A 14,105-nucleotide genomic window follows, 5' to 3' on the forward strand; every position below is an offset into this window, starting at 1 on the left:
GCGGTTAGATGGGAAACAGGCATTTGAACCTGGGATGTTGATTCCAGGTTCTCTGCAATGAGTTGGTCAACCACACTGCCTCCCAGGTGTTAGTGATTTAACAGTGGACAAAAACAGACTGGGAGCCTGATCTCATGGAGCTCACTGTCTTGTGAGGTAGACAGGCATTGAACACATCATTATAATAATAAATATGATGAATGTTCTGAAGAATGAAACATGGTACTGTGAGGATACCTCATTATGGCTCCTGGTCCCTTCTGCCCTGAAGGAGGGACACTTGGTCTGAGATTTGCAGACTAAGAGGTGTTCATCAGTTGACAGGGTAAGAGAATTCTAGGTAATGGGACCCATGTGTGCAAAGGCCTCATGGCAGAATGAAAATGGTGTTGGAAGAACTGAAGAAGGCAGCGAGGCTGGAATGCAGAAATCGGCTAAGGGAGGGGGCCAAAGTGCTGGAGAAGTGGGCTGGGGCCACTCCATGTAGGTCCTAATGTACCTGTTTAATGTTTTTGTCACAAGAGGAATGGCAATACATTAAAGAGTTTTAAGAAGGGCCCTTGATATGATCAGACGTCTGTGTTGGAAATAACCCTACCTTAAACATGCTCTGCAGATTAAAGATGAAAATCTTTTCAGACCTTGTACAGCGCTACAATATTAGTGGTTTTAATTAATGGGAATCCAGGTCACTCTTTCACCTGTGATTTTGCATCATCATAATGTCACCCCTTGGACATTCTGGGATTATGTCCCTCCTGTCAATCTAATACACCTGGAGTCAGGAGCCTTATACAAGGTGATTTAAGGAATGTCAGCAAATCAGACTGGACACAATGTTTCTCTTACTGAAACTACTGAAACTTGCACAACCTAAAACTTTCAGCATCAATGTCTGTTAATATGCAAATACTATCTGTTCAATACTACCATGTTAGTGGTTGATAAGATCACTTAAATTAGTGCTGGAGGCCTGTAGAAGTGTTGACCAGGATGAATAACATTCTGGTTATAAATAGGGTGTAAAAACCTTAGAACAGGGGGTGATGTCAAGACCAGCCAGGTACTGTCATGAGGAAAAGGTGAGCTTTATGCAAGGGATGCTGACTGAAGACAAGGTTTTCTTAATTAACAGGGACTGACCCTGCAGGGGAGCATGTACTGAAGACAGCCAGTTATTTATCAAACAACTGGCCCATAATAACTTCAAAATATACAATTAAAAATTTTGATGCATTTTTGTCAGGGATGGGGGGATTTAGCAATTAACTCCAAATCTGCAGCCTTGCTGTACATGTTGATTCAAAATAAACTTTCAGGTGTACAAAAACCTGTAGACAGAGTAAATGACCATATCAGCATCTTGAGGGCAGAGATCACAGGTACTTCACTATGTATGTAAGCACCTGGCATATGATCGTGTACGCTAGGGGGCTTCACCAGTGTCTCCTATGGGCTCCTTGACTTATGACTATGTGGAGTAATGCAATACGATGAGAACTTTTGCCAACAGCTGAGGAGTATTTCTGGAAAGGCAATGCTCCTGTACTGGGCCTTGAATTCTCCCTCCCTGCTGAACTCCAGGTTGCTCCATTCAACTCTCTTGGTCCCTCTGTCCTCATAGCAAGGGGGAGTACCTGGGGCATCCCTTCAGAAACCCTGCTAACTTCAATGCCTCTTACCTTGAGCTTTGACATCATCCACCACGGGGCATGGGGTCTTCACGATCACATCGCTTGGCCTGGAGCGCCGTCCTGTGTTGTCCACTCCCCACAGCGTGAACCTGGCAGGGAGTGGGAGGGCGTGGTTAGCAGAAACAGTATGGCTGGAGACTAGATCTCTGTGGCCCTACTTCATGGCCCAGCTCTGCCTGGATGGGTGACTACAGACCCAGATACTCTCATCATCCTGGTTCACGTTTACTGCCACCATTCCAGGAAGAAAGATGCAGCCCAGAGCTCCTTACTGCTTCCTAGTGGGTCTTGGGTTGTAATTTGCTGCCGTGGGTATATTTTTTGGCAGAAAGCATCACGGCCTCAGGCACTGGTTCACAAAGTGGGGGTTCCAGACCAGCAGGACCAGCATTACCTGGGAAACTGGGAGCAGCAGACCCTAGCCCAGACCCACTGAATCAGAAACTCTAGGGATGGGGACTAGACCTCTGTGCTTTCCTGGGCCGTCCAGGTGACTCTGGTGCCTGTTAAACTTTGAAAACCACTCAGGGAAACAGTTTACATCTTTGGAAACGGATGGTCAGAACTTGGGTCTGAAGCCACATAGTTATAGTGAATGCCTGCGAAATGGAGATGATAATAAGACTACTTGTAAGCCACTATGAGAACGAAATGAGACAATAATGTACAGAAATACCTGAAAGATAATATGGTTCATGACACTACATATATCACATTAGTCCTCTTCAGTGCTGTGCCATGTGCAGTGAACCCAGAGGAATTCTAGGTTCTGCCACTAAGAAGGGAATCTGAACATAACCATGACCGACAGCTCCAGTGTTTGCACCAAGGGTCTCTGATAACCAACCCAGTCGGTCTAAAGAAAATCATTAATGTTGCCTTTCTTGTCGCTTTACTTTCTGCTGTGTCACCACAGGAGGCTGCGTTTATTGACAATTATTGATTTTCTTTCCTTTTGGCAGAGTTACAGGGAGGGAGAGAGGTGAAAAGGAGAGAGAGGCCCCGAGACACAGTAGTCCAGTTAAATGTCAGCTGGGCGTGGAACAGACACACTGGTGAAGTAGAAAAGATACAGATAATTGCCTAATGATACCAGCAAGAAATATGCATTTCTCTCAACAGAGAAAAAGCAACCATGGTCCACCACTCCCTCCCCACAAAGACATCCACAGAAAGGTCAGTGTGAGAGCCTGTGTGCCGTGATACATCATTTACCTTCTCTCTACTTTCTCCAAATTCTCATGCGAATCACGGGGGCTTCACACAGGCAGGTCCCATACCACCTGAACACTAGTCTGCTGGGACTCAGAATGTGATGACCTGCCTGGATTCAAGACACAGTAGGTTGGGCCACACCTGCTGACCTCCTGCAGGACTTCGGCCCCTCCTTGCTGTCAGACCAGGACCAAGTGTGCAAGCCTTCACTCCTGTCTGCAACACAGTGGCTCAATCCACTTCACTGGCCTCTGCCTCATCCCCTGTTCCTGAGATCTGATAAATGGTCTTACCTAGTACTCAAACCCAGCCTGACCCTGATTCCAAACCCAAGGTCTTCTCGCTCTTGTCTCCTTGCCATTCTTCCCCTCTAAGGTCAGAGGGGGCCCCTCGCACCCAGCCCCTACAGCTTCCCGGTGGCAATGCTAGGCTGGCTGGACCCATAGCAGTGGCAGCCATGAAATTTTCCATCATTTGGCCCCACACGCCATATGCTGATGCCTCATCAGCTTCTGGTACTGTTTCTAGAATTGCGAATGGGGCCACCAAACCCCAGCTGGTGTATCTGACCAGCCCTGTGTAGAGCCAGCTCTGTTCCTGGTTCAATCCCACAATCCAGTCTCAGGTCAGGCACCAACTCCCTCCTCTGTCCACCTGCTCTAGACCACCTTGACCTCTCTCTCAGGAAGGGCCCCAAAGGTGCAAGGACCAGAGGACTGGGCCAGGCCCATGCCCCAGCTCTGTGACCATGCTGGCCCGAAAGCATCAGCCTGGGAGAGAACGGGACTTCCTATCTCCTGACGCTGATGAGAACTCACAGTTTGCTCTCCCTCTTCCTATAGGGCCTGCATCCCTGACTGTGTGTCTGAGTCTCCGTGTCTAGGCCCCTGCCCTGGTTTCCATTGCTGAGGCCCTGCCTGCCTAGTGCCCCATCCCGTCATTCTGGCCCTGCTCTGCCTGTTCCTGCCTGACTTCCAGAGCCCTGAGCATGGCCTTGGAACTCAGGGCTGCAGTCTGGCTATGTGCAGCTCTGGGCCACATGATGCTGCCTGCCATATGTTAAAAGGTCACCTGCCCTAGACCATTTGTGGCTGCATTCCAGCCACCTTTTGTAGCCCACCATTCCTTAACCCTGGACCTTTAATTTCTAAGTGTCCTTGGACTATGATAAGAAACATCCTAATTGGTTGTCAGATGGACCCCTTCTCTCTCAGTCCCCACCTCTTCCCTCCCCATGCTTGCCCAAGCTCTGCCTTGTGGCCTGTCTTGCTGTAAGTTCCAGCTAAACTGTATTGGATGCTGACCTAGGATGAAAATACCTGTCCTCACATTAATTCTCACATTACCCTGATGGGGCAAAATTTAAGTTCTCAAGCTCTTTCCACTTTGAGTAGTGTATTTTATTTTTAACATGAAGCAGGTATCAGAAAAGGAGATGCTTCAGTTAACCTTCCAAGGAGGGTTGGGGCTTGATCTAAGAGCCATTATTCAGTAGTCCCAAATCTCTCAGTCTTGGAGGGCCACTGAAAGAGCGGTCAGTTTATTTAACCATTATGGCCCGGGGAGCACTTTACACATTTCATGTGGAAATGCCTCGGCTTACCATTAGCGTTATCGTTTCTACCACTGAAGACTCAGCACCCTCAGAGGGTTAGATGGGATTACTGGGCAGAAGAGATAAGCCCTGTTCCCAGTTGGAGGGCTCATGTATAAGTGTATTTACTGCTTTGTCCAAAACTTCTGGGCTTCTTCCACCGTGCCTGGCTGGGATTGTTCAGCCCATGGCTAGAGACTTGGTGATGACCCCGACGCAGGCCGGTGTGCGTGCGCACCGACACAGAACAGCTTTGCTTCTAGAGGTGGGTCTTATAAGGCCTGAAACGCGATGTGAGTGGAGGACTCGTAAGCCCCTGCTAAGGACTGACTGTCTTGTCTGCTACTTTCCCACTTTCCTTCTCTGGGCATGGTGGTTTCTGCCCATCCCTCAGATTTGGCTCCCTTTTTTTCTGAATTATCTGTCTGCTGTCACACATCTGGAAAGAGAGCAGCTCTCCTGTGAGCATGCATTGTGATGATGGCGCAGTGGGTTGAAAGGCTCGTGAGTCACTTCCCTACCCTGGCCTCAGTTTCTTCATCTGTAAAATGAAGAATGCTGGACCAAACATACTTTAAGGTCTCTTTCAAGTAGGAGCTCTTCACTGTTTTTGTACCATGGATCCTTCTCAGAATAATGTCTTGAAAAGCATTAAATAAAATATACAGAGTGACAAAGGAAGCCAGCTAAGCAGAAATGCTGTTCCACCTCTGTGGATCTCAGGTGCAGAGCCAGCTCTCTGCTTTAATATGAGGTAATGAGGTCATGCTCTGAGATTCTCACAGTAACCTAGAGCAGTGGGGAGTAAGATGGAAGGCTTGCAGAACCCAGGCAACTAGCTGTGTGATTCTGGGGCAGATACTCCGTTTTCTTGCACCTGTTTCCTCAATTATAAAATGGAAACAATACCCCTAATCCCATAGAGTCAGAGAGGATTCTCAGAGACACTGAGTGTGAGGCACCCACGTGCGTAGTCAGCACTCCATTAATGAAGGCCACCCTCCTGCCAGTTTATAGAAAGAAAACTTAGTTAGAGAAAGTTTAAGTGTCTTGCTTACAGCCATTTAGTAGTTAGGAACAAAAAACCAGGCTCACAGCCCATGTATTCTCAACTCTTAATCCAGGCCTCTCTCCCTATCCCGGGGCTGAAGCGCAGCTCTCCTGGATCCTTCAGGGAGAGGAATGCCACTCCTGGCCTCCCACACGGCCCTCTTCTTGTGATCTGCAGCGCCACCTGGTGGAGATTTGCTGTTTCTTCCTTAAACCCCTGCATTGGCTCCAACTTTTCAAAAATCAGCATTCATAGTTTGCATTTTATAAGATGTAGGAGGGACATAATGGGAGATCACCAAAGACAGCTGGAGTGAGAGACGGTATTGGCCTCGGTCTCTGATCAGAAACGCAGCCAATCAGGCCAACATGAGGAGGGTCGCAGAGTGGGTAATGGCTGCACTCGTAATACCACCTCTTGTACATAGGAACTTTGGAATTTCTAATTAACAGTGTGACTTAGTCACAACTGAAGGACTATGAGTCTTTACTGTAAACAATAGTTCAAGTTTCACTGAGTTTGAGATGCTTTACAGCAGATTAGGTGGTCTGCACTCTCGAATCCTTGTTCCTTTCACCCGCTCCCCTCCAATAAAGGGGCCACAACTGCCCCCCATCAAAAGGGCCAAAGAGAATCATGGCATTGGTGGAATCACCCAAAAAATGGACCAACATGGTCTTAGTATTCTCATCTGTGTCTATATATACTGTCGAAATCCTCTAGAATGTCACTTGTGTTTATGTACTTTACTTTCATCATGCATGGCCCATAGCAACATCCCTTTTTCCTATACTGAAGACATTCAGCCTGAGCACTGAAGTTCATCTTGCAATCAATGCCACTCAAATTTCTAGTGCTTTTCATCTCTGAACTCTTTAACTGTAGAAATAGAAATGATTTATTCTGGAAACCTTGACTCTATTCTCATGACCTCCTCTGCAAACTGTTAAATGTTTTTCATACTGATGGGGTCATGAAGTCCTACAACAACATCACTATGAATTCTGCCTTAGCACCCAAATTTTTCCATCAAGATTTAGATTCTATCATTATCTCTCCTTTTCTGGCATCTTTTACATCTCTGCGTCACAAACATTTTACAATTGTTTCCAGAGCACAGGGAGAAATGGGGAAGAGTTCACAGAAAGAATAGGGTCATTCCAAGGGCCATGATATAGTTCACTGCATTTCTTTGAAGAAAAATGCTGCCCATTTCTAACCTTTATAAATTACTTCAATGCCATCGGAGCTAGCTAGCTTTCCAAAGCGAGTTCTTGGTATTCTATGCCTTTCCTCAAAAATGACTCCTTGGACTTAGAGCATTCTATCTTTCCAGTCTCACTTTCTTCCTTTCCCTTTTACTCACCATCTGCCTCTGCCCTACTAGACTACTTGCTACTCACCTTCATGCTTCTTCACCTTTGCTTTTGCAGTGTCCTGAGCCTAGTATACCCTTTCCAACGTGACTCTGTCAGTTGAAATTCTACACAACACAGTTTAGATGACATCCACTCTAGTTAGAATTAATCACTTCTTTCTTCTCTTTTACAATCTTTTTTTCATTTTTTGCTTTTCTATCTACATTATTTAATTCTGCCTTAAGTCAAAGTTAGTTTTTTATATTTTTCCACTCTATGTTGCAAACTCCTCAAGGGACAGGACCGTATTATCTCTCTAGATCCCCCCACTCCAGTGCCTAAGTACTCGAGAAGATTCTCTATAATGCCACCTGGGATAAGACTTAAGAGACTCAAAATATTTTACTGAGACTCTAAAGGAACTCAAGTAGTAAGAAGAAACCAGTAAGAAGCCTTGGGACTGTCAGGGTAAGGAGTCACTATGTAGGCATGTGTTACTCACATGTAAATGGTGTCAGGTTCCAGGCATCGTATGATCAGAGAGATGGTGGTGAGCTGCTTGTCCGGCACCTGAGACGGCATTGCACAAGGAGACTTTGCTCCAGAGATGATGTCATCCACAAAGCTCAGCACTGTTTCTGCCCAGAGGAAAAGGAATGGAAAAGGCATGAGAAACAATGATGGCCAAGCAATGAGGAGATGGAGTCAACTCAGTGAGAACTTAACATGACAATGACTTGGTCCTCAATCTCTAGGGTAGAGAAAGGAGACCTATAAGGAATGGCCTTTTCTATTTCATATTTAATCACTCAGAGCCATTTGTCTAGAGTTAGTTCAGACACAACTAGGGCAAGAGGTACACATCACATCTGAGGGCTTTTTTTTTTTTTTTTGAGACAGAGTCTAGCTCTGTCGCCCAGGCTGGAGTGCAGTGGTGCGATCTTGGCTTACTGCAACCTCCGCCTCCTGGGTTCAAGCAATTCCCCTGCCTCAGTCTCCCGAGTAGCTGAGATTACAGGCACGTGCCGGGGTTTCACCATGTTGGTGAGGATGGTCTCGAACTCGGCCTCCCAAAGTGCTGGGAATACAGGCGTGAGGCACCATGCCCGGCCTGAGCGCTCCTTTATAAAATGTTCTTGGCATGGACAGAGAAAGCATTCTGGTCAGTGGCTCCTACTATACCTCAGCAATACCTGTGCACATCAGGCAAAGGGCCTTGGAAGAAGCAGTAGGCAGCTCTCTATGCCTGAAGGCAGCTGTGTGCGTCTCTAACCCTAGTGGCAAGCTCACCAGAAGCTGTTTATTTTGAATTAGATTGTTGGTGCCATCATCCTGCTAGTGACCACATCCCATGCATAAGTTTTTGGGATTATGAATGTTGACCTTTCACTGTGTGCATGTAGTGAAATATTAAGGCAAGGAACATTTTTCATGGGGTGTTTCCATTCAGTTAAGGCTTCCCTCTTCTAGCTGGACCTGAGAAAAGCAGTTTGCTTCAGGAAAAGACATGGGCCAAACACATCTGTTTGCACATGCTTTTGCCTGGAGGGAGGTTATTAGCAAAGGAATTTTTTTTTTTTCTGTAATCACGGCAGTGGTTAGCAGAGAATTGTTTCCTAATTGTGGGCTAGGATAACTAGTGTACTACATTGTTGTTTCTTTGTGAGTGTGCCTACAGGCAATGAAATGGACACCTCTTTTATAAACAAAAAGCAAAATCAAAACAAGGCTTTGTCAGATGCTCACCAGGCAAAAACTCTTAAATGGACAAGATGACTGCTGCTTGGAAGAACAGCTGCTTCTCGGAGAAGCAGAACAGCTTCTTCTTCTCCCTGCTCCTCCTGCACTGCCCTGGGCTACTGGGGACCTGGAGCAAAGCCATGACGCAGGGCATTTTTCTCTGTTTTTAGTTCTATCACCTTGGATCAAGACAAGCCCATGAGGTAGAAGGTGCTCACCTGTCTCCACTTTGGAGTGGTCCATCCTGTCAGTGACTTTCTCTTGACGGAGGAGGTAATCTACAATCTGCACCCCGATTGGTGGCTCTGAGTGTTCCCACTCCAGGACCACAAGAGTGCTGCTGGGCTCATGAACCGTGGAGAGTCTCAGCCTGTGTGCAGATGAGAAGGAACATGAAGCAGGGACACAACTGTGACTCACTTTGGGCACTGACTACCTCAATTGTGATACTGTAAACTTTTCTTTCCCAACCAACTGCAAAAATGATGTCTTTGAGGGCCTGTCTCTTTCAAAAGATAGTAATGTTTTTGAGGACTCTTGAGATCTAAGTTTTATGTATTAAATGCCTGTTACATATTATAAACTCAGCCAATAAGTGTAAATAAATAAATCAGTAGGTGAGTCAAAGATGAATGAATGTCTGCATATTACATGGGTCAGAGGATAGGGCTTTTGGAGTAGTACCTTTTATATGGCTGGAAAATATCATAATTTCTAGATTTTCTCTTGAAAAATATCAAGAAAGTATGTGTATACTGCTCATATAAAGACATATTGAAGGTGATGTCCAGAATCTCAAATTAATAAGGCCACAGTTGGTTTGGCTTCCATAACCTTATCAGGATCTGCCCTGCCAGTGGGGGAAACCCCAGCTTCCCTTCTTGCTATGGAAACTAACCTATCCTTTTATCCATGCCATCTGCTAGCTGGACCTTGGAACAGGTTCAGTTTGGAAGTAATATTCATAGGGGGCTTTACTGGACAAGAGAAAGTTGAACACATGTCAAGTTCTCCTTGGAGTGATGACCTCTGCCTGCTTACCCAGATTCTGATTTCAGCTTCTGTCTTTGCTCTTGGGTTTCTGTGGATATCCTGGTTCCTGATTCCAGCCTTTCCTTGCTTTTCTCACTTCATACTCTCCTCATTCTTTACAAGTTGTCCACATTTACCACTGTCTTGCCTTGACAGCTCATACTTCTCTGTACCTCACAGAAACTTAGTAATCCTTGTTGGCATTCACTGCTATGGATCTCTTAACTGTCCACATGGTTTCAATTCACAGCCACCTTCTTATTTCTTGTATGTGCCTCACGTTTCCCCTCTTTCTTCCAATTCTGTGTTTCTTTCAAGACCATTGGATTCTGGGAATGTTCCCCATTCCTGCTCACTCCAGCCTCCCTCCCTTACAAGTATTCCTGCCATTTATCTCATCCTTGGTTCCCAGATCTCATGATCACTCATATTCCTGACCCTCCTTTCCTCTGCTCAGCTCACAGGTGCCTGTCGGTGGTCTCAAGGATCACTGTGCAAGGTACTAAGAATGAATGACACCAAACCATGTGCAATCTTGAATTTTAATTCAATAGACATTTGTGAAGCACCCATTTGTTGCTGGGGATGCAGTGGTACACAAGCCCATCCAGTCCCTTCTTTCATGGAGCTTAGTGAACAATAGAAGCATATAATTATACATGTGATTATAATAATATGTGATAAGAGTTTCAAAAATAAATTATAGTAGGCTGTGGGCACAAAAGTAAGGAATTCAACTAGTGGGAAAATAATACAAAACACATGCTCTTCTGTTAGTGAAGGAGTGCATAGTTTGCATATGACATTGAAGATGGAATAGACCCAAAACAGTGCAGATATTGACAAATTCATTAATTAGAGTCATATGCAGAGTGCTATTTTGAAAAAAAAAAAAAAGCATTAGGAATATTAAGTAAGTTAGACTTCTGAGAACACAAATTCTGTGAAAATATGGACTAAACCCAGTCTCTTGTGAGAAATAGAAGCGTATATGATTTACACAGACTTGTGTAAAACTAGAGTATATTTTCATTTCCCACTGAAATTAAGGTTTGCTACTGAAGGAGGTGATCAGTTGTCAAGAAAAGGAAACTCTTAAATAGACATTTACTGTTTATGAAAATTTAGCCCAATTTAATCTTCTGCAATAAGATCTAGTAAACACAGGTTTAAAAACAAAATAAGCCCTAGGACATTATGGCTGGATCTTGTGTCCACCTGATAACCATTTAGTAGCTTCAGTATTGTTTCAGAGTTAGCTCTCTTATCTGGTGAATTAGCCTAACAGCAGCAGTTCTCCTAGCAGCTCCCTTTATATTAAATGAAAGAACTTTTATTAATAATGAGCTTGATTCTCTTTTAACTCAAGAAGTCCAAATTGTGACTATGAAGAACAGGAAGCCAAAAGTTGGTGGATCTATAGCCAAAGGCTGTACGTATCTAACACCACCTACAGAGAGAAGGAAGACTTTGGACAAGAGAAGAAATTGGCTTGTAATGACCCTCTAGCGCTGCATTCTCCTCTTTCTCTGATTTCTTCTTGCTCTGTCCTGGTCCTATAGTGCCTACCCGCACCTGCATGAAACAGGCCTGAGGGCAGCCTCTCCATTGCTGGTTTCCTAAGTGGTCTGTTGATCCTGCCTACTCAGCCTTCCACTTTTGCAGGTCCTGATCCTTACTTCAGGATTTCTTTGCCTTACCAGCCCCTGGGGTCACTCTCTTCCAGCTTGTCCTGCCAGCACTCTTTATTAGATACAATATTCCTGTGGCTTCAGTCCCATGGCAGATGCCATATTAGAGGCTACAAGGGATTCTTGTCTCAGGTCCCAGCCCTCAGCTTGGCCAGTTCTGTTTAGTCTTCCATTGAGGGGAAGGAAATTGGGCATGTCCATTCTCAGACACCTTTGTAGCACTTCATCCTCTTCACCCCTCAAATGCAGACCCTCCTATTGTTCATCCCCAGCCCTCTGCTCTTCCCACTTGATTCTTGTTCTGAAGCATTCTTTCTAATAGCTGTGGTTTCATCTCCCATTTCTCTGGGGTTGACTGAAATCTCATCCCTAGTATTTACTTTTTTGCAGAGCTCCATCTTTCTTTTGGCACAATGAACATCCCCATATGCTCAACTACCCCATGACAGCTCCAAGGCAAGCCCAAATGAAACTGGCCTCCTCCTCAAACCTGCATATTCTTTTATTCTTCTTTGCTCACTGGTGGCCTATTCATCTTCCCAGCCACCAGGGTTAGAAGCCTTAAGTTCCCTTTCCACTTATCCTTTCTCCTCACCACTACTTCATTCAGTCACCAAGCCCTGTTGGTTCTACCCCAGACAATCTCTCAATTTTATCCTCTCCAATTTATAATGGCCAAGAACATGCCTCTTCGCCAATTCTGCTTCCTGCTCTACCACTTTGGAAAAATCATTCAATCCATTTGAATGCATTTTTTTTTTTTTGTCTATTAAATGAGCAGTATCTAACTGCTCCATACAATGCCTGGCACCCAGTAAGTGTTCAATGAGTGGTTATGCTGTTGGTCTAGTTAAGCTCTCAGTGTAGATCTCTAACTTCTTCTGTTACAATGGCACTTTTCTCCCCATTGTCTTCTAGTTATGCTGTCCGACTTTCTCCACCTTCAAGGAGAAGTTCAAGTGTCACCTCCTCCACAAAGCCTTCACCACGGCTTCAGTTCAGACTTGACCATTCCCTCTTCACACTTTCTTTAAATGCCACTCGTTAACACTTGTCACACCCTTTCTTCTATCAAACCATCTGTGCTGCCTCCCCTGGTAGACTGAAAACTCTCTGAAGGCAGGTATTGTGTCATATTTTTCTTTATGTTTCCCAGTACCCAGCCTATTTCTTTGCAAATAGTAGACACTCAGTATTTGTTTCCAAAATAATGCTGAAAGAGAGAAAGAGAACCGTACACAGGCTGCGGGAGAGGTGCACAGGTGGGCAGTCCATCAGCTCCAAAAGCAGTGGAGTCACATCGACACCAGTCCTCGATGACATCTCCAGTCCCGGAGCACCAGAGAGAGCTCATGGTAGCCTCCTGCAAGAGCTGCGTGAGAGAACAGGGAAAAGATTGAGCGTTGAGAAGCCAGGGCTAGGCCATCAGAATCAAGAGGCAGAGTGTCAAGGATCTGCATGGCCCTAAATTACTTCCGGCAGCAGGTTGTGTGGCCACTTTATCACTGTGGAGTCTCAATTTCTGATTCCAGGAGATTGTTTCTGGGAAGCCTGAACCTCTTAGAACCTCTAGGGTGTCCCTCTCCCTTTACCGTAACAGTTCCCCCTTGTGGTAACGGGCTGCCACTTTGGGAGCAAGTCATATTCCGCCCTCCATCTGCCTCATATGCCACTCCATCACTCCACAACTTAGGCTCTAGAAAAAAATGATGCCTCTACCACACATCTTCTGGGTGGCTACTCTTCCCTCCGCCCAGAGCATTAGCCTTTTCCCAAATGCCTCTCTGTGCATCCTTATCTACCTGCCCCAGTATTCCCTTTGCATTCCTTCAGCATGCTTTCTAACCTGCTTACAATATTTTTGCAATGCTGCCTTGGGTTGTGATTAGGCATTAGGCATTTCTTTCTTAGTAAATCATGAACAGGAGAAGCAATGTGACACACAGGCTAAGAGCTGGGCTCTGGAGCTGTCGGCCCTGAGTGAGAACTCCCACTTTGCCAATCACTGCCATGTGACCTTGGGCAAGTTACATAAGCTCAGTTTCCTCAATAATAAAATGGGATAAAAATAGCACTTTCCTAATAGAGTTGCTGTGATAATTAAATATAATAATATATGCCAAATGAAATAATGTATGCATAGTACCTGGAACACATTAGTCACCAATAAATGCCAGCAATTATTATTGTCTTTGAATAACAGGGTTGAGTCTTAGGTAGAAATTTGTAACCAACATAGAACCTAGCAGAATTCTTTACATGCAGAGGGTTCATAGAGATATTTACTTTTAAGTAAAAGGACAGAAGAATAAAATTAGACCAGCGAAGTAACAGAACCCGTAATAGGGCCAGACCCTGGTGAGGACGTGGATCCTGATGGAGTACTGACCCTTCAGCGGGGCACTGCTGCCTCAGCCCCATCCCAAGGGGAGGGAGAGGGTGGGACTTGCTGCAGGGAGCATGGCTGGTCCAAGCTGACCAAGGTCAGGACTTTCTCTCTGGGTGAGCCCAACATCTGCAGCTGTGGCTGTTTCTTATGATTCTCTTCTCTTTGTTTCATTCTCACCACATTCACATCTAATCCGTGAATTAGAAAAGTGAAACCTAGCTATCCTTGAAAATTTTAGACCAAAGAATTCAAAAGAAAAAGAGACAAAGGGAAAAAAGGAGATAACTCTACAAAAATCAGAATGTCTAAACCTAAAGCCAGCAGCCTATATTCCATTCTTT

The 14,105-nt window shown here is 45.1% G+C and overlaps 1 protein-coding gene across 6 annotated transcripts in view; it reads right to left on the reverse strand.

Annotated features, from left to right (window-relative positions):
* ASTN1 (astrotactin 1) overlaps positions 1 to 14,105 on the reverse strand; it is a 377,384-nt gene that overhangs the window by 84,565 nt on the left and 278,714 nt on the right. For all 6 annotated transcript variants that reach the window (XM_074021135.1, XM_065529753.2, XM_005540073.4 and 3 more), the window contains exons 18-21: positions 12,614 to 12,747; positions 8,871 to 9,022; positions 7,415 to 7,550; positions 1,683 to 1,783 (exon numbers count right to left, since the gene is read on the reverse strand). In XM_074021135.1, coding sequence (XP_073877236.1) covers positions 1,683 to 1,783; positions 7,415 to 7,550; positions 8,871 to 9,022; positions 12,614 to 12,747 — 523 coding nt within the window. The remainder of the gene's footprint in view (positions 1 to 1,682; positions 1,784 to 7,414; positions 7,551 to 8,870; positions 9,023 to 12,613; positions 12,748 to 14,105) is intronic.

Source organism: Macaca fascicularis, chromosome 1 (genome assembly GCF_037993035.2).
Source record: "Macaca fascicularis isolate 582-1 chromosome 1, T2T-MFA8v1.1".
Taxonomy (NCBI): Eukaryota; Metazoa; Chordata; class Mammalia; order Primates; family Cercopithecidae; genus Macaca; species Macaca fascicularis.